Source organism: Dasypus novemcinctus, chromosome 3 (genome assembly GCF_030445035.2).
Source record: "Dasypus novemcinctus isolate mDasNov1 chromosome 3, mDasNov1.1.hap2, whole genome shotgun sequence".
NCBI lineage: Eukaryota > Metazoa > Chordata > Mammalia > Cingulata > Dasypodidae > Dasypus > Dasypus novemcinctus.
The window spans coordinates 151181092-151207993 of record NC_080675.1 but is presented as its reverse complement, the minus strand read 5'-3'; the positions used below and the strand labels follow the sequence as shown (position 1 = coordinate 151207993).

Below are 26902 nucleotides of genomic sequence, written 5' to 3'. Positions count from 1 at the left end.
TACCTTAACATGCAGAGTGAGGTGGCCTCTGAGAGGTTTCTCTGTTATGCAGCTACTTTTTGTTATCAATATCAATTTAGGTTTCTGTTTAATAATGATTTTCTGGAACTAGCCATTTGAGTACTTCAGCTTAGACAGTGCTTTTACAAACTTCTTTTAATTAATCATAACCACAGAAACTAGTTACTTTACCTTTAAATAAGCTTATTAAATTACAATTAGCAACCAATGAAATTTGCCTTTATCTGTTTAAAAGTCTTGTCTTACATTCTTCATTCTGTTCTGTGAAAAGTAGTCATTTCACTTTATGACAGATTTATATTTCCTTCAACTTTAATTTCTTTAAATACAAACTTACAACTTTCATCATCTTAAAGATTTAATACATATAATGCTAATTTATTTTTATTAATATCTTATAAACCTAAGTGGAGATTACATCCAATCTAAATGAAATTGAAATCATTATAGGTTTATGCAAGAAATATTCTTTTATTCCTTCCTTCACGGGAGGCTTAAAACCTTTCTTTTCTTTAATAAAATTCTAAAATTGTGAGTAATCTTAAAAGCATACTGACTGCCAGGTTCTGGATTAATTATAATTGTTTAATTTGTTTTAATCATAATTTAGAAAAGATCTTTGCATAGCTTTCAAGAACTTTTCCTTTACTTACTGAAATTTGGTAATAGGATTATTAACTATCCTTATTTAAAGGCTGTTAAAAGGTTTAAATTGGGGGATTACAGGACAAACTATGATTCTTAATTCCCTAGCCTTGTAAGCACTTAATTTTTAACAATTTGAATAGACTCTTTTAAGAATTTTCATTTGTTAATTTGATATTTCCACGCTGATGTATGAAAATATACACTGAGCAAGTAGGCAGACACAAATAGAGATTTTTTACAAAAATGTACAACACACTAATGTTAGTTATAATTTTCATTCTTTCACAAAATAAGTTTAACTTTTGTAAAATAACATTATAATCAAAAGCTCTCTTTGAAGGCTTTTTTTTTTTTTTTTTAGATTTATTTATTTATTTTCTCCCTTCCACTCCTCATGCCCTACTGTTTTTGCTGTGTTGTCATCTCTTCTCATTTTCTCTCCTCTAGGATTCACCAGGATTTAATCCTGGAGAGAGGTTCCCTGTCAGTTGCACCACCTCAGTTCCTAGTTTCTGCTGCACTTCACCTTGGCTATTCCCTTGTCTCTCTTTTGATGCGTCATCATCTTGCTGCGTGAGTCACTTGCAGAGGCACTGGCTCCCCAGGCGGGCACTCACATGGGCACTGGCTTGCCAGATGGGCATGCTTTCTCTTCTTTTTCACCAGGAGGCCCCAGAGATCGAACCCAGGTCCTCCGATATGGTAGGCAGAAGCTCTGTCCCTTGAGCCACATCCGCTTCCCAGAAGGCTGTTTCTAATTAATCTAATCTGCACTGTGACCATGTAGTTTTGCACAGTAATTTCTTTCTTTAGTTATTGGCTTATAACCAGGTTGTTCTCAATCTTTAAAATATAACGTACAACATTTTCCTTTACTTCAGAGCTCTGCTAATTTCCCATTTTGACTTTGTCAGACCTCGAATGAGCGATACCAATTGCAGTGTTTTCTCACTGAGGTCATTGAAGTCTCAAGGAAAACTGGTTTCTTCTCATGATTCTTGGTGTTCAAGGTGGGAGGTCCCCAACTACCCAGTCCTCAGAGATAATAGGACTTCTCCGGCCACTGGACTGGAAAAGTGAATGTCCTGTCTTGAGAGTTGAGAATTCCACAAGGCAGCAATCTCCTTAAAATCCGTGGGGTCCCTCTGGTCTTAGAGTAGGTAATTTGGAGTCAACACCTGGTTAATAATGAGAGAAAACAGAGCTGTTAAACCAGTGGAAGGACTCTGAGACAAGGGTGTCTCAAATTTGCCTTTCCCCAAGCCATGAAGAGCAGAAGTTTCCATGGATTCAACAGGGGAGAATAGAGTGGTTACCATTACAAAGTGAGCAGGTGCATCCAAGGGTGAAGCCAGCCCTGAAGTAACCATATGCAAAGGTGAACTCAGTTTGGAAATATCATCATAATAGGAGAAGCTAGTCTCAAGATAACCATAATCAACAATAAGTTCAGTTTATAGTTACTGTTACTATAGCAATCACAGTCAAGGGTAAGGCAAAACCTGAAGTAACCATAATCAAAGGTAAATTAGATTCAGATTATCATCATAATAGTCGGTCTAGGCTAAATGCACCTAGTTAGAGCAATTTCAGCTTTTGCAGTTTTATAATATAAAGACACCTATATAATGGTGTTAACTCTTACAGTTTCTAGTAAGTTTCCACTTAAAAACAAATTGGACATTTTCATTTACTAAGCATCTAAAATGTCTGTTATTAATAGTAACATTAATATTGCTAAGTTTTTCTGCTTTTCCATCAGTTGAACTAATTCCACTTGTGATTTCTTTTATACATCAAATCCATTTGCAAAATAGCATTGAATTTAAAGACTCATTTTTAGGTTACCTTTTACTGTTGCCTTATTTTTAGCAGGTGAACCCCAAATCTGATTTACAAGTTATTTGACATAAACAGACTAACAAAATTAAAGTGAGCACAGATTAGAACAGAAGAAAGAATTTTATACACTCAGTGTAGGGTAAGACCTGATAGAACCCTTTTAATCCTAGTTGATGGCATTTGAGGAGGTTCCTTATCCTACAGAGGAGAGATTTAGTAAATGGCTTAGATCCTGATTTTCCATTCACACCCCTTATTAGGCACAACTGAGGCTAGAGAGGTTTGGAGTACAGGCCAGAACCAAATAATTGGCTGTCTTGGTAATTAAGAAATCAAGAATCTTACCTGCCACATCAGGGGTTACCCAGGCTTCTCCTGGTTGATGGTTCATGCATGACTTCAGGCCCTTTCTGTCCTCCCCTGGGGCAAGGTCCTAGCGGTCTGCATGGTATGGCAGCGTGGGGCCAGGTTCCTGCTAACGTGGAGCCTAGATTCAGGTGACCCTGAGGTGATGGTGCCTTTAATGGCAGCAATTAAAAGCTTGAGCCTATCCTGGGCCCTTGCCTGTCACACCTTCTCCATCTTGTTGGCATGGTCTCGACTGTTGAAAACTAAGAAGGCTATTTCTAAAAGGGAGTTAATGGAAGTTTGGGGCCCAGGGACAGTTTCTTCAGCTTTCTACAGATATCTGAGGCAGACTGGCTGAGTTTCTAGTTTCGGCGTCTGAGTAATTTCCCAGAGCTTATTATAATTGACCAGGTTGGTAGTGTATATCCTCATCCCTTTAAGGAGACATGACCACATGGTATCTGGCCATCAGATCTGTCTCTCTTACACAGGTTTAACTGACATGCAGGGGTCCTATACAGAAGCCACACTTGGCCATATGCAGCCACATCGTATGACAGGAAAAGATTGGCCTTTTCCTTTTTGACCACCAGTAGGCAGGTTGTCCGGATTCCTGAGAAGACACCCCAATGGGGAGTCTGCTGGAATGTTAGAGAAGCTGTCCCCAGGTCCCAGCCTGACTGAACTTTTAGCCTTCACACCGAAGTGCCTAAGACACTTAAGTCTTGGGGGACATTTGGATTTGCTTCTCTGGTTCCCAGCATCCCAGAAATCGCAGATACCACACACCCAGGCATCCCAGGAGCATACTAGTTCTTGGGAGATGTCTGGACCTAAGTTCCAGACCAAAGCTACCATGCTGCATTATTCTTCAGCTACCATGCTGCATTATTCTTCCTAGAAAAGGGCCTGGGTTGAAACCTTTCTTTTGGCCTACTCTGGCAGAGGTCTTAGAAAGGCTGGCCATGAGAGAGACCACTGCCAGGGACTGAGTTTGCAGTTAAACCAGACATTAAAAGGCACGTTAAAAGCAGACTGATAAACGGCTTATAGGCACACGGCCTCGGGGGCCCCAGAGGGAATAGATTAGTAAGAGGAGCTTCAGGGGGCTGAGTAAGGAACAAACCTCCAGTCATGGCCCAGGATGAGAGTCTCGGGGGCCAGGTTAATAAGACAAAAGAAGCCATGGACAGGATTTAATTAAAAACTCACCAGTCTTCCGAGGAGGTTGGGGAGCATTACCTACCTCTTTGTCTCCTGGCTTGACTCATTACATATGTTAGCAGAATGCTCTGGATACTGGGCTTCTAGGTTCTTGGCTACGTCACATGAAAGAATTTAAGGACATGCCATAGGGTAGGCAAGGGAGTGGAGAGTTTATTAAGGAACAAGAAAAGAGGTACACAATTTGAGACATGGATCGCAGGCTGTGCTGCAAAGTGAGATGTACACGTGGGGCCCCAGGTTAGACCTTTTAAGACCTTTCCTCCACCCCTTTCCTAATGTTTAGGAGGGGCCCCAGCTCTTTGCTGTTCTGATTGGTTGCCTTATAATCCCCACCTGTTTAACTCTCAGGGGGCCAATGGGAGGCCTGTTTGGAGTTATCTGAGGCTTCCCCTTCACCCCTGAAAGAGTTCCAAATGGGACCTTGTGACCAGGGTCTTGTAGGATCTTCCTGGCTTTTGTAGTAGCAGGGTGTTTCCAGGCAGGGTCTCATGGCCCTGTTCTCTGCCACGTCCCAGCTGCCTTCCCTCCTTTCCCTGAACAAACCTACCTCAGCAGGAGACTGTGTGTTCTGCTGCTCTTTGAGTCTTGGTTCAACATATTCTGGGTCTTTAGGATTGTCCCTGTTTCTCAAATCTGGGCCCTGGACCCAGTAATGGGTTGCAGACTTGCTTCCTAAGGCCTTGGGAGGGAGGCTGGAAAGGCTGGAAAAGCTTCTCTTATTTACTTTTAATTTCTTCACTTGCACTTTCTTATTTCACTAGCAGATAATGCTCTTTGGCACGCCTCTCATTTCAGTGCTTGATAAAAGTATGTTTGGGTTTTGCCTCACAATTCTTTTCCTTATCCCCTTTCTCTTCTGGGCAGTATCCACCGTTGGCCTGGTATCCTAAACCCTAGCCATTTCTGCCTGACCTCTAGCTATTTTTCTGGGAGAGAAGAGAGTTCCTTGTCTTCTAGTCCGCCTTCTTCCTGGAAGTCCCTCCTTCATTCTTATGCTCAATAGCATTAAATCCTGTTCTTTTGACACAGGCCTTTCATTTTTTGTGACTGGTATCATAACTTTGGGGTAAAACACTATTAGCTGTTTGTATCAGCAATAATAAAATGTTAGTGCTCTTAGAGCCAGTATTTCCACTCACAGAACTTTATCGTGAGAAAATAATTCAAACAAGGAAAATCATGAAAGGAATAAACTGTTACTAGCACTGATATTTATACTGTCCAAAAAATTGACACCTTCTGAATATCTAGCAATGATCAGTGTGATTAGTGTATGTTTATGAAGAAGCATTTGTATTTTTTGTTCATTAATAATATTTATTGAGTACTTACTGGTGTCAGGCACCATATTAAAGCATTATTATTGAAGGACTTACTAATAACAAGTGCTCTAGAGTCAAATTCTAACTCCAACACTAACTTGTATGTGAGCCGAAAAAGAATGAGGATAATAATAATCTATGTTAAATCATTAAATCCTTGTAAAGTACCTTGGAGATCATAAGTATGGAATAAATGTTACTATTACTAGACATTTTACAGATATATCTAATTTAATCACATCATCACAACCTTTTAGATAGTATTGTTTTCATTTTACATAAGAGAAAATTGAAACTTAGAAGGTTTAAATGCCTAGGTTAAATAATGTGCCTGAAGTCACATAGCTTTAGTAAGCGTTAGAATGTGGACTCAGAACCCAAGCTATGACTCCCACTTCTGGCTCTGGTGGACTAGGTTGCTGCAGACCAATGCTTTTGTGACAACAACAAGAAAACCAGATTTAAAAGAGAAAAAGGTAAAGCTTCAGAGAGCTGCTGAGGCAAACAAGATTTGAAAGGTGGAAGTCTCTGAGCCAAAGGAATGTCAAAGAAGTCAGCTGATACTTTGTGCTTCTGTTTTCCCCTCTAGGAATTAGGTAATTCTTGGAGCAGGACAAGAGACTTTGAAACTGAGCTGAGGGTTTCTGCCAAAAGCAAAGAAGCCAGTAGTCTCATGGGACTGAGTTTGGGGTTGCCCGGGTAGCCAAGATTTGCTGAGCCAAGATCCTGGAGAAAAGGAAGGCACCATGAAATGATTTTTAAATTTGTTTTCCCCTCAAGGCATTTGCTACACAGAGTCTGAGGCTAAGAAGCTAAGCAGAAAGACCTTGAAAAGGAGGGTGAAATTTCTGGCCATCTCATGAGGTTGAGGAGCAAAAAGTAAAATTCATACCCTTTCAAGGTAGAAGGGTCCTACAAATACCAGTCTTTCAAATGGGACCTCTGCGCTTGTAAGTGGAGGCAAACCAGAGGTGGAAAGAGAACTTTGGGAAAAGAAAAAAAATTGCCACCTAACTTCAAATTCGCTCAGTTTCTTATTTAAGTAAGAGTCTCTGCCCTTCTGCTGCATTCCAGAAAATAGGGTGATTTCTCTAAGGAGGAATTGTTATCATCCAAAACTTCTACAATTTTTCATGCATGATTATTCAGGCAAAAATTACTGGGCATATGACAGCATAGGAGCAGGAGGAAATACAGTCAAGAGAAAACAGATGCCTGCATGATCCAGATGCTGCAGTTATCAGATACGAACTGTGACTAATATGTTTAAGAAAATAATGCCAAGGTGTGAGTTTTCATTAGAGAAGTAGAATCTTTTTTAAAAAATCATTTGGAAATTCTAGAAACTGAAAAATATAATAATCGAAATTAAAAACATAATGTGTTTAACAGGAAATTGAACACAGCAGAAGAGAAGATTCATGAATTGGAAGATAGAGCAATAGAAAATATCCAGACTGAAGCATGGAGAAAAATAAGATGGAAAAGACAGGAAAGAGCATAAAAGGCTGTGATAGTCTGAATAATGGCCGCTGAAAAATGTCAATACTGAAATCCCTAGAACCTGTATATATATGCTCTCTGTACATGGCAAAATGGATTTAAGGATCTCCAGCTTGAGTTGGAGAGATTATCCTGGATTATCCATGTGATCCTGTGTAATCACAAGGATTCTAACAGAAGCAAGAGGATCAGAGATATAAACAATATATAAGGTCAGAGAGAAGATACACTTTTGGCTTTGAAGATGGAAGAAGGGGCCATAAGTCAAAGTATGTAAGCAGCCTCTGGAAGCTGGAAAAGCCAAGGAAACAATTGTTTCCTAGAGCCTCCAGAAGAAATGCAGCCCTAAGGACCATTTTAGACTTCTGGTGTTCAGAACTCTGAGAAAATTAATTCATATTGCTTTAAGCCATTAAATTAATACAGTGGCTAAGAAATCATGAAAAAGTCTAACATACATGTAACAGTTGAGAATTTTCCCAATTAATGAAATACATCAAGCCATGGATTTGAAAAGTACAACAAACCCCAAGCAGAATAAACATGATCTAAACCACACCTAGGCAGATCATAGTAATACTGCTGAAAAACAAAGACCTAGGAGATCTTAAAAGTAGCCAGAGAAAGGAAGATAAACATCATCTTAAAAAGAAAAATGATAAGACTAATCACTGACTTCTTAACAGAAATAGGTCCAGGAAACAACAGCATACAATCTTTTACATGTTAAAAGAAAATAACTGCCAATCCAAAATTCTCTTCCCAGCAAAAATGTTGTTTAAATGAAAGAAGCATAAAAGTATTTCCAGACAAATAAAATCACTAAAGCAATTCATTGCAGGTAGACCCTTGCTAAAAAAAAAAAAAAAAAAAAGCAAACCACAATAACAACAACAAAAATCTATTGATAATTCTTTGAGCAGAAGAAAAAGGATCCCAGACGGAAACCTGAAAATTCAAGAAAGGAATAAAGAGCAACAGAAAGTATAAATACGTGGATATGGTTAAATTATTATGGACTGTACATAATAGTAATAAAATGTTTTCTGGGTTTTTTAATTTTTTATTCATTTTATTTACATACACTCCATATCCACCCCCATCCCCTGGTAACTTCTACTTTCTGTCTGCAGATTTGCTGTTTCCAGTTATCTCTTATTAGTGACGTCATATAATATTTGTTCCTATGTGTCTTGCTTATTTTGCTGGGCATAATATTTTCAAGGTTCTATGTTGCAGTGTATCTCAGAATTTCATTATCTTGTGGGTTTTTAAGAATATGTAGAATTAAAATGCATAACAACTATAACAAAAAAGGTGGATTGTATAAATGAGTATAAGATACACCAAGATCTTAGCATTGTCTGGGAAGTAGAATAACTGCTAATTTTTTATTGGCTGAAATATATGTACCTCTTGTATAACCATTAAAAGATCGTATAACTAACTTGCTAAAAGAAAGGGGGAAACAGAATAAAAAAAGAGATTAATGCAAAAGAAAATAAGAAAAACAAGTAAAAGGTCACACAACAGGTGGGACTGACAGAAAACAATAATATAATGGTACATAGAAAAGACATTTTGTAAAAATCCAATTAAAACACAAAGATTGTCAGATAGAATTTTCTTTAAATCCAACTATGTGCAGTTTACAAAAGCACACCCATATAAATGTAAGAACCTAGAAAAGTTGTAAGATAAAGGTTGGGAAAGATATATCTTTTCTAACACTTAACAAAGCAAAGGTGGGAGATATACTATACTAATAATAATAATACAATATAGACTTGAATACAAGAAGAATGACTAGAAATAGAAAAACTATTCCATAACTATAAAAGGTCTTTCTACAAGAAAAATATAAGAATTATAAGTTTTTGTGCATCTGGTAACATAGTTCAAAAGATATAAAGCAAAATTTGTCAGGATCAAAAGGAAAAATGAATCCACAATCATTGCAGAATAGCTTAGCATACCTTTTTCAATAATTGATAGAAAAGGCAAATCAGTAAGGATATAGATTTGAATAACACAATGGACAAATTTAATGTAATTGACATTTAGAGAATACTGCAATAAGAACAGAATGTATTTTTTTCAAGTTCACGTGGAACTTATATCAAAAATAGATTGTATGCTGGGCCAGAAAGTAAGTCTACCAAGTTTTCCCCAGAGCCATAGTAAAATTAAGCTAGAAATTGATTATGAAACAATAGCTAGTAAGCCCCCAAATTTTGGAATAACTCAGTGCATCAAAAATTAAATCACAATGGAAATTGGAATACATATGCACAAATGATAATTAAAATACTACATATCAAAATATGTGTGGGGAAGCTCATGTGGCTCAAGTGATAAAGCTTCCACCTACCATATGGGAGGACCTGGGTTCGATCCCTGGGGCCTCCTGTTGAAAAAGAAGAGAAAGTGTGTCCACATGACAAGCCAATGCCCACGTGAGTGCCTGCATGGTGAGCCAGTGCCCGCATGAGTACCCACATGGTGAGCTAGTGCCCCACGCAAGTGAGACACACAGCAAGATGATGACACATCAAAAGAGAGACAAGGGGAGAGTTAAGGTGAAGCACAGCAGAAACCAGGAACTGAGGTGGTACAATTGACAGGGAACCTTTCTCCCTATCAGAGGTCTCCAGGATCGAATCCCTGTGAATCCTAGAGGAGAGAAAATGAGAAGACAACACAGCAAAAACAGCAGGGCGGGAGGAGGGGAAGGGGGAAAAAAATAAATAAAACTTTTTTTTTAAAGTGTGTGTGTGAATGAATTAGTTATCCTTGAGGGGAAATGTATGGCCTTAAATGCATATATTAGAAAAGAAAAAAGTAAAAAATCAGTGACCTGGCTATCTAGCTCAAGAAGTTAGGAAAAGAACAACAAATTAAACCTAAAGTAAGTAGATGACAGGAAATATTATAAGAGAAATTAATGAAATAGAAAATACATTGGGAAACGGACTTGGCCCAGTGATTAGGGCATCCGTCTACCACATGGGAGGTCCGCGTTTCAAACCCTGGGCCTCCTTGACCCGTATGGAGCTGACCCATGTGCAGTGCTGATGTGCGCAAGGAGTGCCGTGCCATGCAGGGGTGTCCCCCGCATAGGGGAGCCACACGCGCAAGGAGAGCTGACACGAGATGACGCAGCAAAAAGAGACACAGATTCCTGTGCTGCTGACAACAACAGAAGCAGACAAAGAAACAAGACACAGCAAATAGACACATAGAACAGACAGCCGGGGTGGGGGGAAGGGGGAGGGGAGAGAAATAAATATCTTAAAAAAAAAAAAAAAAAGAAAATACATGTACAATTAGAAATATCAAAAAAGCCAAAAAGGAAAAGAAGTCTACGTTTCTTTACAGGTTCTATAAATATTTTTAAAAAGTAAAAGGATATTGTGAACAACCTTATGCAAACAAATTTGGAAATATGGATGAAATGGACAAACTGTTAAATACATTTTAACAAAATTGGCACATGAAGAAAATAAATAAACAATCTGAATACTGTTTTTATGTGTTAAGGAAACAGAATCCATTATTTAAAACCTTTCTGCAAAGAAAATCAGGCCTAAGTGACTTCAGGGAACTCTTACAAATGTTTAAAGAAGACATAATCCTAATTTTACTTAAAGACTGCAATAGAATAGAAAACATTTTAATGAAATTAACAAAGCCTTGATGCGAGAACCTGGCAATGACATTTCAAGAGTGGATATGTACAAGCCAGTCTCTTTCATAACCTAAATGCATTAATATAGCTTGGATATGTAGAAAATCTACAGGAGTCTACTGACAAATTATTAGAATTAATTAATTTAGCAAGATCACTTGATACAAGGTTAATATACTGATACAACGTTAATATACAGAAATCAATTGTATTTCTGTATCCAAGCAACAAAAAAAATTAGAAAGTGAAATTTATTAAAAACAATGTCAAGAAGTGGATGTGGCTCAAGCAGCTGGGCTCCCGCCTACCACACGGAAGGTCCCACGTTCAGTTCTCAGTGCCTCCCAGAGAGGACGAGCAAGACAGCAAGCTGACACAACAGGCTGGTTTGGCAAGCTTACGCAACAAGATGACACAGATGATGCAAGCAAGAGACACAACTAGGAAACAACACGAGAGCCACAACAAACAGAGCAGAGGTGGCTCAAGCAATTAGGTGCCTCCCTCCCACATGGGAGGCCCTGGATTCAGTTCTTGGTTCTCCTAAAAAGAAGACTAGCAGACACAGAGAGCAGTCAGTGAGCTCAAACAACAAGGGGGACAGAAATAAATAAAAATAAATCTTCAAAAAACAAAATTCAAACTTAAGTCTTGTAAGACCTTTAGACAGAAAACTGTAAAACATTGATGAGAAGGAAGCTCCAAATAGTTGAAGGTCTATACCATATTCATAGATTGGAAGACACATATTGTAAAGATGTCACTTCTGGGTAGCGGCTGTATTTGAAGTGTTTGAGTGCTTGCTTCCCACATGGAGGTTCCCAGGTTTAGGTCCTGGTACCTCCTAAAAACAAACAAAAATCAAACAGCAAGTCAAACCAATGAAAAAGTCAACTCAGGGGAACTGATGTGGCTCAGTGATTGAGCACCGGCTTCCCACATAAGAGGTCCATCCTGGGTTCAATGCTCAGCTGTGGTACCACCAAAAAAAAAAAAGTCACTTCTCCCCAAATTGGCCTATAGATTAGACAGAATTCTAATAAAATCACATCAGTGAATATATGTGAAAGAAGAACATGACAAGCTAATTCTAAAATTCGTATGGACATGAAAAGGACTAAAGTTAGTCAAGAAAATATTGAAGAACAAAGCTGAAGGACTTTCATTACCAAATATCAGTATTTATTTATTTATTAGATTTTTATTTATTTTATTTCTCTCTCCTTCCCCTCCACACCCCCCCCCCCCCCGTTTGTCTCCTCTCTCTTGTCCATTCACTGTGTGTTCTTCTGTGTCCACTTAATCAGCAATACCCAGAATCTGTGTCTCGTTTTGTTGCGTCATCTTGCTACATCAGCTCTCCGTGTGTGCGGTGCCATTCCTGGGCAGGTTGCACTTTTTTTGTGCTGGGCAGCTCTCCTTACGGGGCACACTCCTTTCCCTTGGGGCTCTCCTACACGGGGGACACCCCTGCGTGGCACAGCACTCCTTGCGCGCATCAGCACTGTGCATGGGCCAGCTCACCACATGGGTCAGGAGGCCCTGGGTTTGAACCTTGGACCTCCCATGTGGTAGGCGGATGCCCTATCCATTGGGCCAAAGTATTTATTATAAAGCTGCAGTGATTAGACCATGTGGGTATTGGCACCAGAATAGACATGGATTAGTGGAACAGAATAGAGAGCCCAGAAACAGTCCCATTCATAAATGATAATTTATAAAAACAGTGGTACACTAAGGAAAAGATGGGTTTCTCAATAAATGATAAGGGGTCGATCAGATATCTTTGTGTGTGGGGAGCAAATCTTGATCCCTACCTCACAATATATAACAAAAAAGCTTCCAGTTGGATTGTAGATTGAAATGTGAAAGAGAAAATAATAAGATTTTAGGAGAAAACTAGAAAAATTGTTGTCATTATCTCAGACTAGGTAAAGATTCAAAGAGGAGGGAAAAGAATAATAAATTGGACATTATTAAAATTAAGAACTCTGTTTATCATAATACACCATGATGAGAGTGAAAAGACAAGCCCCAGAGTGGGAGTACATATTTGCAATACATGTATCCAATAAAGGACTTGTTGAATGCTTACAAATCAATAGGGAAAAAGACATATCAAAATTTTTAAAAAGACTAAAGTACTTTAACGGTATGAAAAAGTGTTCATTATCATTAATCATCAGATAAATGCAAATTAAAAACAAAATGAGATACCACTTACATATACCTACAAAAATAGATAAAATTTAAAAGACTGCCAATACCAAATGTTGATTATGTGGAGCAGCTGGAACTCTCATATGCTAGAGGTAGGCCTGTAAATCATTACAGCCATTTTGGAAATCAGTTTGGCTATTTCTTCTAAAGCAGGGGTTCCTAACAATGGGTCTGTGAGCTTGAATTGAAATTCAAAAAAAAACATTCTTGTGGGAATGTGTTCGTGCGGATGTGATATATTTATTAAATAATACACAGTATAGTGTGGACTTAGTAAGGGGTTCATAGTTTTCGCCTGACTGGCAAAGGGGTCTGTAAAACGAAAAAAGTTCAGAATCCCTATCTTAAAGGTACAGTTGTCCTCAAACCCAGCTGTTCCTCATCTTATGTATGTACACTACAGAAATTCATATCCATGTTGACCAAAGACAAGAATGAAAAGAATGTTCCTAATAGCATTATTCTTAATAGCCCATCCAAGTAGAATGGGTAAATAAATTGTTATATTCATGCAGTGGAACACTGTACAGCAGTGAGAATGAATAGACTAATGCTTCATATAATAACCTGGATGATCATCAAGCATATTGCTGAGCAAAAGAAGCCCAATACAAATGAGTACATATATGAATTAGAGGGATAGTGACTAGAAGAGGGCACAAGGGGCTAGGGATGGAGGGGGCTTCTGGATTGTGGTGATAGTCTATTTCCTGAGGACTGCAAGTGACACAAGTATATCTACTTTGAAAAGCTATCAAGCTATGCATTTAGGATTCATGTCACTTTTTGTTACATATTTGTTGACTTAAAACTTTGCACTCCCAAAGTGTCTTTTTTAACTGTTATTGTATACATTCCACATACACAAAGCACATAGGTGGTATGCTTCGACTACCAGTTGATCAAAAGAGCTCTTTCTAGATCACTAATAAACTTCTATAATGTCAAATAAACATGGACATCTCTCACATTCTAATTGTATTCTCTCAGCAATATTCAGGTTTACTATTTTTTTCTTGAAACATTTTCTGCCTCCCACTGTACAGGTGTCTTCTTTGTCACCATTGCAAGCACAGTACTATTTTTCTCCTCTATCATCTCTCCCTAGGTTATTTCTTATATTCATAACTTAAAATACCATCTGTCATATGGGATGAAAACTCCTAAATCCTTATCTCCAGTCAAGACATATTTTCTGAGCTTTAGTCTCCTGTATCCAGCTTCCTACCTGACATTTTGTCTCAAAGATATCTTAAAGTGAATATGTCCAATAACTCCTGATCATTTCCTTGAATCTTCTTCATCTCCAGTCTTCCTTATCTCTATAAACAGAATATCTACTAGTATTGGGATCATTTTTCAGACTCACTACCTCTCAAACACACCCCACCCAGACCTCTGCAAGATTGTTGATTCAGCCTTCTAAAGATATCTTGAATCTACCCTTGTTGCTACATCTCCACTCCACTCCCCTATTCTTAGCCACCACCATGCTTGTGAACAACTGGAGTAACCTCCCAACTAGTCTTTCTAGATCAGGGATTCTTAATCTTTTTTGTCCCACAGACCCCTTTGCCAGTCATGTGAAAACCATGGACCCCTTACTAAGTCCACACTATATCATGTGTTTAATAAATATATCACACCTGCACCAACAGGTCCCCACAAGAATTTTTTTTTTTTATTTCAATTCAAGCTCACACACCCCTTGTTAAGAACACCTGTTGTAGATCCATTCTTCCTTACTTAAAAAAATGATCTTTCATATTAATATAACATAAATATCACTTCATGTTCCTCCTTAAAAATTTGCTATTGTACTTTGGGGAAAAACCAACTCCTTAACATAGCCCAAATCCTAATCTCTGCAAGATTTGGTTCCTGTCTACCTTTCTACCTTTCTTCATTTTCCTCCCTTGCTCATTTTTCTCCTCCCCATTAGCCTTCTTTCATTTCCTCTAAAACATCAAGTTTTTTCTTATCTCAGACCTAATAAGCTAGTTCCTCAGTGTGAAATGTATCTACTAACATTCGGCCCTCAGTTCATGTGTCACTTCTTCATAAAGGCCCTCTTCTAAATTTTATCTTCCCCTGTTATTCTGTAGTTTTCTTTTCCTTCATACCATTTTTCACAATTTTACATTTTATTTATTGGCATATGATTTCATTTGCTAAAACCGCTGGGAGCAATATAACAGAAATTGATTGGTTTTTACCATGGGAATTTATTAGGTTAATAACTTACAGTTCTGAGGCCATAAAAGAGTCCAAATCAAGGCATCATCAAGAGATGCTGTCTCACCAAGCTACAGCTGTGGGTGATCAGGCGCATGGCACGGCATAATGGCAGCTCTGCTGGTCTTCTGCCTTCTCCAGGCTTACTTTCTCCTCAAGTTCAACTGTGGGTGATCAGGCATATGGTTTGTCTCTCTCCTCTCCTCCAGGCCTCTTCTCTTTCCCTACCCTTGTTCTCTGCTGATTCCAGCCTGTGGGACCGCTCAGCCTCTCAGGATTTCTCTGTCTGAAGTTTTTTTTGCCTGTGTCTGAGGTGTTTATTCCTGTTTATAAAGGACTCCACTGAGAGGATTAAAACCTACTCTGGGTCCTGTAATCTAACCAAAGTTCCTTAACAAGTGATCTAATCAAAAGTCTCTTCTTCAATGGGTTTATAGTCACAGGAAAGGGTTCGCTTTAAAGAGATTTTTCTTGGGTCCACAAAAGACTTAAACTAGAACAGCATATTTACGTAATGTCTTTAACCTCGAACTGTAGTTTTCTTAAGGACAGAGACTGTTCACCATTGTATTCCACAGTGACTTAATGGAGTACCTGATACAGTGTTTGTGCAGTACCTATATGATGAATGAAAGAAATGTAACATGACACTTCAGGTGAACTGTAGGGTGCCGTTTCATAGATGTGTCCTGTATCTGAGAGCATGAGAGGTTGCTTGTTTCCTCTGATTTGGTACTTTATTTTTTCAAAGTTGCTCTCTGAGCAGGGCACCAAGTAATCATTGTAATGTCCTGGAGACAGTTCTTGATGATTAGCCAATCTTCTCAGTTATGTATATTTTATATGCTAAGCTAATCTGTCAGTTGCAGGCAGGTTTTACTGAAGTACTGCCTGTCCACATTTTTCAGATTGGAGCTCTTATAAACAAAGGCAGAGAGTTCTCAACTTTTCTTTTTCAGAGCTTTTTTTTTTTTAACATAAAATTGAACTTGTTTGCTACTGAGGTTTACAGTATTGTTTATGTAAAGACTTAGCTATTTTAGGTATATAGGCTGTCATAATACTCCCACAGTAAGTATATGATGTAGCTTTTCATCAGAACAAGGCAAAAATGACCACATTTCGCAATACTGTCTTCATATACATTATGTAGATATACAGAGTTATTATGATGTGATCTTACCAAATATTCTGTTTTTTCCTTAGGGAGTTTATATTTGCTTTCTTCATCTTAGACCTAGTTTTTAATTAAATGATTGCTTTTAAAGCTGATCTCCATAAAATGAGATCCTTAATTGTATGTGTGATAGAGTATTATAAGTCTAACAATTTGAAAAAGGTTTCAAATCATTAGTATTTCTCAAAACCCATGGAGAAAAATGCCTTTACTACAGGAGTTCTTAACCATGGGTCCATGAGCTTGAATTGAAATACTAAAAAAAAGCTTATTCTTATAGGGACATGTTGGTGTGGGTATGATATAGTTATTAAATAATATACAGTATAGTGTGGACTTAGTCAGTGGTTTTCACCTGACTAGCAAAGGGATCCATGGAACAAATAAAGTTAAGAACCCCTGCTTTAATACAAATTTTAGACCATATAAATTTCATTTCAGGAGGAAATGTTTTAGGGATTTGTCAGATTTCATAATGTTTAATAAACAAGGTATTCTTGTTTATTCCCGAAGTTTGTATACCATACTTAGAATTCTCCTGTGAACTGAAAAAAAAAAATTGCTAAATGTTTAATGCATATTAGCAGGTTCAGGGCTCTGGTGGTGACGGGTAGAACAAGAAGAATAAGAATTTTGAATGCTTAGAAAAGGCCACATTTTGAACTATAGTATTATATGTTCTACCTTTAGAAAATATTTATTCTCTCTGAGTGAAGTAATTTTTAAAACTTCATCTATTTATTGATCTTCTGGTTGTTATTGCAAGCTTTTATTTTGGTTTTTAAAGTGCAGATCACTGACTCTACAAGTGAAAGAATAAAAGGAATATTGAAGTTCTCTGTAGTACTCCTATAATATACAAACATGCTACATCATGGTTATGGGAGGGTTAAGTACAGGGAATTCTGCCATATGTAAAAACTGTCTTTTCAAGCTAATTGCCAATTTAGCCACTATATTAAATAAAAACAAAGGAGTATTATATATATATTTTTCTAAAAAGGAGAAAGACTAGCTTTATTTAGCCAGAAAGACAATGTTAACTCTAGCTATTTATTTCCTAGCAAAACATACTATTTGCAGAATTCTCATTTCTTCTCCAAGACATTTAATTAAAATCTTTGTCTAGCAATACATGATAGTGAGAAAAGTGTATAGATTCATAGTCTTAGTTTGCCATAGGGCTGCCAATGCAAAGTGCCAGAAATGGGTTGGCTTTTATCATGAGGACTTTATTTAGGGTAAAAGATTACAGTTCCAAGGCTATGAAATGTCCAAGTCAAAGTATCATCAGAGATGCTTTCTCATCTGAGTCAGCTACGGGTGATCCTGGCGTCCTGCCACATAGCGAAGATGGTGCCCATCTCTTCCAAGGTCCCTGCTTTTCCCTTCAGAATATACTTCTCCCGGAGTCCAGCTGTGAGCAGCTGGGCATAGGGCTTGTCTCTTTCCAATCTTGCTCTCTCAGGCTATTCCACTTTCTTCCCTAGTTCAGTTGTGAGCTCTCAGGCATATAGCTTGTCTCTTCAGCCTTTAGCTGTTCCACGAGCCCAGCCTCGTAGGGGCTTTATGCTTAAGTTTTGGCTGCTAGCGATCCTGAGTCTTCTCTCACACAACAGGGTCAAAAATGGCAGCTTTCTTTCTCTGTGTCTCCGTTTATATAAAGCTCCAGTACGAGGGAGGATACCCAACTTAAGTCACACCTCACTGAAGTAGTCCAATCAAAAGGGCCATATACCCACAGGATGGAATAGTTCAAGAACATAATATTTTTCTTTTGGGGATTCATAAAATAACTTCAAACTGTCACACATACATTGTTTCAGGAAAGATTTGGGTCAACTATATCTTCCTAGCTTTCAGCCTTTACTAATTATGTGTGTTTTCTCTTATTTGTTTAAGAATTGTGTCTAACAGCACCATCATTGGCAAGGAGTAAATTTATTGTTCACAGTCTTTCCCTTCTAGACCTGTGTCAGCATTGGGAGAATTATATTTCTGTAAACAGTTTACTGTTTACTTAGAAAAGTAAAACCTTGTCACGCTAGAAATTGCAACTCAATTTTTGTTTGTAATTTAATGTCTGTTGTGTATGTAGGATTGGACATGGTCTCTATTTGTATACTATCCTTGAATGCTGCCCTTTAGATGAATATTGCTGCCCAAAGGGGCTAGGTGGTAGTCTTAAGAACGAATTGGTATAATTGCATCCTATTATAGAATTGAATATTCCTAGCCAGTGGTGAAGCAGCATTTTTATATATCAAGGATAATACCCTATTAGTTAACAATTGATCTTCATACAGTAGGAGGCTTAAGTTCAAAGATTTGAAATTCAGCACACTATTTTTCAATTAGGACAAGTAGATTTAGGCTCAGTAGTGCGTACTGTATGAACTGTTTTAGAAAGCAGTGAGTAGAGTATAATGATTGTAAGGACTTTTTTTTTTTATCCAAAGTACCTAAATTGTTAATTTGCTTTTCAACCCATACCTCCTTAGAAGGTAGGGAATGTATGTGTTTAACCTAGTCTGTGCAATGCTCAGCTGGGCTTCATGTTTATTGTTTGAGTACTTAATAGATGTGCATAATAAAAAATAAGTTCTAGCTGCAGATATGAACTTACTTTGCAATGACCTGTAATAGTGTGCTCCATATTCTGCTCTCTTGTCTTTCAAGCAGATCACATCACCTAAAATTTATAATCTGTTTTACAACAGGAGTGCTGACATGATTCGGAAGTCAGTGGAAAGAAGATTGTACTTTAACTGGCACCATGGGATCTCATGACTTCTCTGACTTTACTTTGTAATGCACATATAAAATAGTATTGAATGGTATTCACTCTCAAGAGGTTTTGGAGTTGATTACAACAGAAATGTATTGGAGGAAAAAAGATAGAAACTCTAATTAAAAGGCTTATGGGGGAGACTAGAAATAAATTTATCTTATAACCTGTTAATTTGAAGATCTAAACCATATATTTAAATATGATATTGTGAAAATAATCTTCCTAGTTTGAAAGTTAAATAAACTCCATCATAAGTACTTATGTAAATTGAACATTAAACTTTATGTTATTCATTTATTCTATTCTTAGTCATTTCGTTACTTCCTGGACATCTGCTATTTGATATGTTTTTACTGATCTTTACATAAAAAGAAGAGTAGAGCAGGGCTACATTTTTTATTGAGTATTTATCAGCTTTATGTAACAATCTTATTAGCAATCCTGCTGGATCTTCCTCCCCAAAGGGGTAAGGATAATTTGTAAGATGTTTCATGCAACAACAAATTGAGGATACCTACCAAAGATGAGTAGTCAGTTTTATGAGGAAAATTTAGGGTTTTTTTATTATATAAACTTCCATTGTTCTGTTTCATTTAAACATGTCAAGATCCATTTCCTGGCCCCAAAACTGGTGATTGTTCACTATTATTGGAGGGAGGCGGGGGAAACCAATCTTTATTGCTTATTCTAGTGATAAAATGATGTATCCTTACTGTAAAACATTCAAACAATACAGAGAAGTTTAAAAAGAAAAAGTAAAAATGACCTGAAGGCAGTGGGTAGCCTCTTGGATGATTTTAGGCAAGCAGTGGCAATGCATAATAAGATTTATGATTTAGAATGATCATTCTGGCAGCTGTGTGGAGACGTATCAGAGACAGGAAGAACAGTTAAGAGGCTGTTAATCAGGGCAAGAAAAATAAAGACTTAAACAGACAATGTAATTAATTGGAACATAAGAAGAGGGAGCATAAAATCAACTAGGCTTAGTTAAGGGATTGAATGTGGAGGGAAGGGCAGGGGAAATATTAAAAAGTACTCCCAGGGAAGCAGATATAGCTCAAGTGGTTGAGCACCTGGGAAGCAGGTGCCCATATATGAGGTCCTGAGTTTGATCCCTGGTACCTCCTTAAAACAAACAAAACCAACTTGGGGTGCTGGTGTAGCTCAGTGATTGAGCCCCTGATGCTCACATACGAGGTCCCAGGTTCAGTCCCTGGCTCCAGTACCTTAAAAAAAAATTCCCAGGTTTTTATTCTGAGTGAGAGATTAGGGATTCAGTTTTAAACATGATAAATTTGAGTTGCTAATGGCACACTAAAGGAAAATATCCTCTCAACAGTTTGAGATAGAGGACTGGAATTTAAAAGAGGTAGATTTAGATATCGTTGGTATATAAGTGATTGTTGAAACACTGGTACTAAGAGAGAATGCTAGGAAAACATGTAGAGAAAGAAGAGGGCCAAAGACTGAAGGAATAGTTTTAAGAGATGGGGATTGGGAGATGGAGACCAAGAGAATGGAATACATGGAAACAGTGGGAAAAGTTTGCAGAAGGAAAGAGTCATCTATTAGTTAAAAACCAAATAGAGTGAAGATTTGTTAAATGTCCATACAAATTAGCAATTTAGAGGCTATGGTATCTTTGAAAATGTGGTAAATGGACTTGTTTATCCCAGTTTGGACATACTCTTGGTCTTATTCCACATTCTGGTGGGTATAGACCCACTGTAAATAAGATTTCTTCAAGATGTTGCTTCAGTTAAGGTATGCCCCAACTAAATCATGTTAGGCTTTTATTGGATTACTTATTAGAGTCCATTATAAGCAGAATGAAAGTCAGAGAGAAGCCACAGGCAACAGCCAGAAGAGAGAGGAGAAGATTCCACCATGTGCCTTGCCATGTAACAGGAAAGCCAGGGAACCCCAAAGATTGCTGGCCAGCCAGGAAATACTGATGCCAGGAGAAAGCAAGCCTTCTAGCCTCTGAAACCCTGCACCAATAAATTCCTCTTGTTAAGCCAACTCATTGCATTGTATTTGTTTTACCAGCTAAGAAACTAAAACAGAACAATCTGTAGAGTGAGTTAGGGGTGAAAACCAGTTTACTCTGGGTCAGAATGAGTGGGTAGCAACAGTGACTAGAATAATCTTTCAAGAAGCTTGGTTATGAAGGTAATTGAACAGGAATTGCTAGAATGGAACATAGAAATTAATGGAGAGTTTTGTTAAGTTTTGCTGTTGTTTGTTCTTTTTTAGGACAAGAGTATGCTTTATATCTGAAGGAAAAAGATAGTCATTGTTGCAGAAGAGGTTAAAATGATAGTAAGTGAACCAAAGTCCTTGAAGAAGCTAGAGAGGTATCCAGAGCATGGTGTCTTCCATGGAAAAGACAGGTACTTACACAAGAAATTACAACACAAAATAATAAATAAGATTCCTGATCATAGAGATTAAGTGCCAAGTGCTAGATGAATAAAAGGAGAGGGCTAGTAGCTCCAGGGGAGTTGAGGAAAGTTTGATAGTATCATGTCAAATTAACTCAGTCAGATGTCTTCCCACATTTAGTTTTTTGCTTTGTAAATCAATGCATCATTGAAGGTGTGCAGCATAAGCCTTCAGTTAAGAAGGCTTGATGTTGATGAGATTCTTTAGATGTGTATAGTTTCTCTGGTGCAGTCTGATAATATGACCTACATTGTCTTCATGCATTTATCAGTCCATATTTCTGTGCCAAATCCATAGAACCTAAATTTTATGGCACCTTTTCTCTTAGAGAGCACAGCCATGTGAGAACTTCTCTTTCAGATAATAGTAAAGCAATATAAGTAAATTTTTCTTCTTATGGCTAGTTTATATTTTCCTCCAAAACTTCCCTGGAGTCATAAAATGAATGTATTTGGATGAGATTTACTTCATATAATTCATGTTGCAAATGACATATCTGCATATAATTTTGAGTTAATTCTCTCTCTGATTATTGTCCTAGTGTGTGCAATAAAGGACAAAACAGTAAAGATATGAGGTTGTAGCAGTAAAAGGACAATCATAGATATGAAATGACAGTATGGGCAAGCTTTTATGAATTGGCTTTTTAAACTCAAGACCCAAATAACTACTCAAAACACACAGCTTGAGCATGAGAAAATCTTATTCAGCTTTTACATTTATCTCCTAAACTTTAACCCTATAGAGACTTTTGAATGCCTTATTTTCTTTTTAGTTGGCTTTTTAAGATTGGGGAAATGCTCTTTAATTGCTCAAGTCCATAATGATTCACTACTTCAGACATAACCAGTCCTTCTCATATGTTTATCCTTATTCCCAATGTATAAATCAAAATGATTGTCACTAGTTCAACTTATTGTGTGTCTTAAGAAATACCCTCCTCACCTTTCTGAAGACCAGCTACTGATGATTCTTGGCTTCTCTTGCCACTTGGCAAGGCACACGGCAGTATCTGATGATATCTCCCTTCTCTTTCCAGTTTCGTTGCTTTCAACGTCTTGATTCCCTGGTTTTCTCTTATCTCTTTCTGTATTCAGTCATTATAAATGACTCCAGTAATAGGATTAAGACCTATCCTGAATGAGGTGAGTCACACCTTAACTGAAATAGCCTCATCAAAAGGTCTTATTCACAATGGGTTCACATCCATAGGAATGGATTCGATTTAAGAACATGCTTTTCTGGGGTACATACAACTTCAAACCACCAAAGAAAGGAATCTCATCAGACATCAGATAAGTCTTTGGATTGTTGAGGGGAAATGATTTGGAAGGAGCACAGTTGTTCTGTATGTCCCCAAAAATGTAGAATGAGAACTCAAGGATGGAAGCTCCTAAGCAATAAGTTTGGGATTCATTATAAAGAAAAACCTTCTAATGGTCAAAGCTGTTTGGAAACGGGAGAAGACGTCTCTAAGAGAGATACCCAGGTTGGAGACTGAACCTAGGATGGGTGACTGGTGACTTTTGTGAGACCTTCCAATGCTGGGTTCCTTATCTAAACCAGTGTTTCTATTTTTTTTCCTGTGTGTGTGTGTGTGCGCGCACGCGTGTGCTATATACAGTAAAGTGTACAAATCTTAAATGGACATATCAATGAATTTTTCTTATGTAAGAACCTGTGAATACATCCATCCAGCGTTCCAGGAAACTCTCCACTCGTACCTTCCCTTCCCCACCAGAGATAACTACTGATTTATGTCACCATAGAGTAATTTAACCTATTCTTGAACTTCATATAAATGGGTTCACAGTATTTACATCTCATGGGTCTTGCTCATCATTATGTCTGTGTCATTCATCCATGCTGCATGTAGTAGTCATTCGATCTTTGTAGTATTCCATTGATTCCATTGTAGAAATATAATGTATCCATTCTACTGGTGATGTACACTTTGGTTGATTCCAGTTTGATATAAAGCTGTTGTGAACATTCTTATATATGTCTTTTGGTAGATATATGCACTCATTTTTCTAGGATGTATTATTAGGAATGGAGTTGCTGGTGAATAGATTAGGAATATTTTAGCAAGTATTGCCAAACAATTTTCCAAAGTAATCTTGCCAATTTATATTTCCACAAGCAACATAGGAGAATTTCAGTTCTTCCTCATTCATGCCTACCCTGTTTTGTTAGTCTTTGTCATTTTAACCATTCTAGTATTTAGTAGCATCCCTTTCAAATGGTTATTGGTCATTTGTATAAACTCCTTTTATGAAGTACCTGTTTTATATTTAGCCTTTTTTTTTAATTGGGTCATTTATCTTTATCTCAATTATTTGCAAGAGCTTTTTATGTACTCTGGATATGAGTCATTAATGGTATATGAATTATAAATAACATTCTCCAGTCTATGTGGTTTGCCTTTTTACTCTTTTAATGTGGTCTTTTGAGGAACAGATGTTCTTAATTTTAGTGAACTCCAGTTTATCATTGTTTATTTTTATAGTTAGTGCTTTTTGTGTCTTCTTTAGGAAATTTTTCCCAGCCCAGGGTCATGAAGACATTTGGAACAATAATTCTAAATTGTGATACTATATTAGATAATGGTGAACTTTCATTGGTTCATACACACACAAAAATAAGTGAGGGGATAGAATTGTACTGTTTTCTCCCATAATTTAATCTTTAACTTTTGTCACTATTTGTGGAAAAAAGGATAGTGATGATACTAAATCTGAAATTCACTAACTACGAAGGCATCAGTCAAAATAGGCTAGGTTATTAGCATGGTAACAAACAATCCCAAAATCTCAGTGGCTTTTTTTTCTAACTCATGCTTAATGTTCAGAGTGGGTCAGCAGAGGGCTATGCTATTTGTGTTCACTTAGGCAATCAAGCTGACAGAAAATCCATCCTAATATATACTTCCATGATGACTGCATTAGGGGGAAGGGAATATAGTGAATTGCTTATGGACTCTTAAAGCTTCTGCCTGGAAGAATTACATGCCACTCACTTTGCTTGACCAAATGAGTTACATGGGCTACATCTATTCTCAGAGGCAGTAAGAAAATACAGTCCTACTATATTCCCAAATGGAGAACTAGAAATATTTGTGAACAGCCATAATGACTGTCACAGTAAACTTGAGCAAGTTACTTAACCACTCTGTGGATCAGTTTGCTCACTATAAAATAGTTAAGACTAGAAAAATTAACTAAAATAAAATAAAAGTAGTAAGACTAAGATAGTATCTACCTAATATGGTGGTTGTGAGGATTCAGTGGGAAAATACATTGAAAACTCTTAAGTGCCTGACACTTAGTAGACAATAAATGTTTGCTGCTGTTACTGCTATTATTAGTGTTATTAGGCTCTATAGTGGGTTGAAATAGTGTCCCCTCAAAATTCATGTCCACTTGGAACTTCAGAATAGAACCTATTTGGGATTAGGGTCATTGCAGATGTTATTAGTTAAGATATGGTCAAACTGGATTAGGGTGGGTCCTGAAGCCAATGGCTAGTGTTCTTATAGGAAAGGGAGAGGGCACACAGAGAACCCTACAGAAGAAGGCCATGTGAAGAAAAAGGCAGAAATTACAGTGACGCAGCTACCAGCCAAGGGATGCCAAGGATTGCCAGGAGCCACCAGAAGCTAGGAAGAGGCAAGGAAGGATTCTTCCCTAGAGCCTTCAGATTGAACATAGCTCTGCTGATGCCTTGATTTCAGACTTCTAGCCTCCAGAAATATATGAGAATAAATTTCTGTTGTTTTAAGTCACCTAGTTTTTAGTAATTGTTGCAGCAGTCATAGGAAACTATTACAGGCTTGTACTATGTGATGAACACCACACCACCTATGTTATGTGGATTAATTCTTCAAACAACTCCTAACATAGATATAAGTATTATCCTCATTTACAGATGAGCAAACTTTGGTTCAGAGATATTAAGTAACTTGCCCAAGGTTCCACAGCTAATAAATAAAATATAGGATTTGAACCTAGGCAGTCTTAACTGCAGAACCTTCAATATTAACAACTATTCCCTGCCACATAACAAATACAGAAAAATTTAGAAATGCACCCCATGCATTGTGTTTGTGTGTGCATATGTATGTTCAAGGTTGTGATTTTATATTGAATTTTTAATGTATTTCTATTCTCTGCTAGTTTGTAAAGTTGTTTCTAGTTTGTATCATTAAATTAAATGTACTATTTTCTGGTGTTCTGTTATGCTCTGATACCTAAACAAATTTGAAAATTGATCTGTCTAACCGTTTCGTTAACAAATGAGGAAACTTGGAGGAAGAGTGATTTAGTGATCCCAGAAGACACAGATTGCTGGTGGCACAGCCTAAATAGAAAATCAGACTTCTTGACTTCAGTTCAAACTCTTCCCCTGCTTAGTTTACTTCCTTTATGGTTAATGTAGCACATAATCCTTTACCAACAATTTAAAGTGCTTTGGGGTTTTTCTCCAAAATTTTGAGTGAATTTGTTGTAGAAAACTGCAGTTACTCTTTTTTCTTTGTAACTCACTTTGGCATATATTGGTTGTAATTTTGTCTCTTAAATATTCTAACTTTATTAAACACCCAGAGCCAAGCTAGATATATCGAGAGACTTTGTAATAAGAATAAACACCTCCAGAGAAGATGCTTCTGTGGAAAAACATAAAGAGCATTAAAGTTCCAATAACTTTACTTTTTCATCTAAGCAAGATTTGGAATCAAATTTCTGAGGGCAGAAAGTTGACAGAATTTGAGATGAACCAGGTGTATTGGGTTTGGCATATTAAGGTATATTAGCAAGAAGTAAAATGACAATTTATTTCTAAAAAGCTATTTACTTTACCTAGCAGTGACATAAAAATGTACATTTATCAATTTCCCATCTATTGTAAAACTCAAAATTAAATCTTTTAAGGATATTCCAAGCCATATTGAACTAATGGTCATGGCCTGCTTTCCTATAATTAAATGTTATTTTTGTGATTGATAATTGCAGTTTATTTTCATGTAATTCTGTTTGGAAATTTACTGGATATAAATTGAGGTAACCATATTTTTCAAGCCAACAGTACGAATTTCTCTCTCTCAGAATTTATGGCTGTACAGTGGAGAAGGAATGCAGAAGTGACAACACTTTTCTTTCCTCAGTATCACAATTTGTCAATTATCTGTGAGGAAGACGACCCTAATCTGTAGTATGTGTGGTATTGCACTTGTAGGAATAAATATTAGAGTTTTGGGGTACATGATACTTTTCCTTATCTCCCATAATTTAAAATAAAATAAACACTGCTTATTAAAAACACTGCTGTTGGAAAATTGAATGCAGAATTTAAATGATCTTTTTAATATAGCATATGAGTATACGTGTTCTCTCTTCTCTGCCCTGGGGTTAATTCTGATTTTTGAGAGACAA

The 26902-nt window shown here is 37.2% G+C and overlaps 1 protein-coding gene across 3 annotated transcripts in view; it reads left to right on the top strand.

The window, feature by feature from the left end:
• HMG20A (high mobility group 20A) overlaps positions 1-26902 on the top strand; it is a 92188-nt gene that overhangs the window by 17274 nt on the left and 48012 nt on the right. For 2 of the 3 annotated variants that reach the window (XM_004468159.5, XM_058294562.2), the window contains exon 2: positions 21282-21418. The exons of the other annotated variant lie outside the window; for it this stretch is intronic. In XM_004468159.5, the coding sequence (XP_004468216.1) occupies positions 21342-21418 (77 nt within the window). In that variant the 5' untranslated portion in view covers positions 21282-21341. The remainder of the gene's footprint in view (positions 1-21281; positions 21419-26902) is intronic. 3 annotated transcript variants of the gene reach the window in all.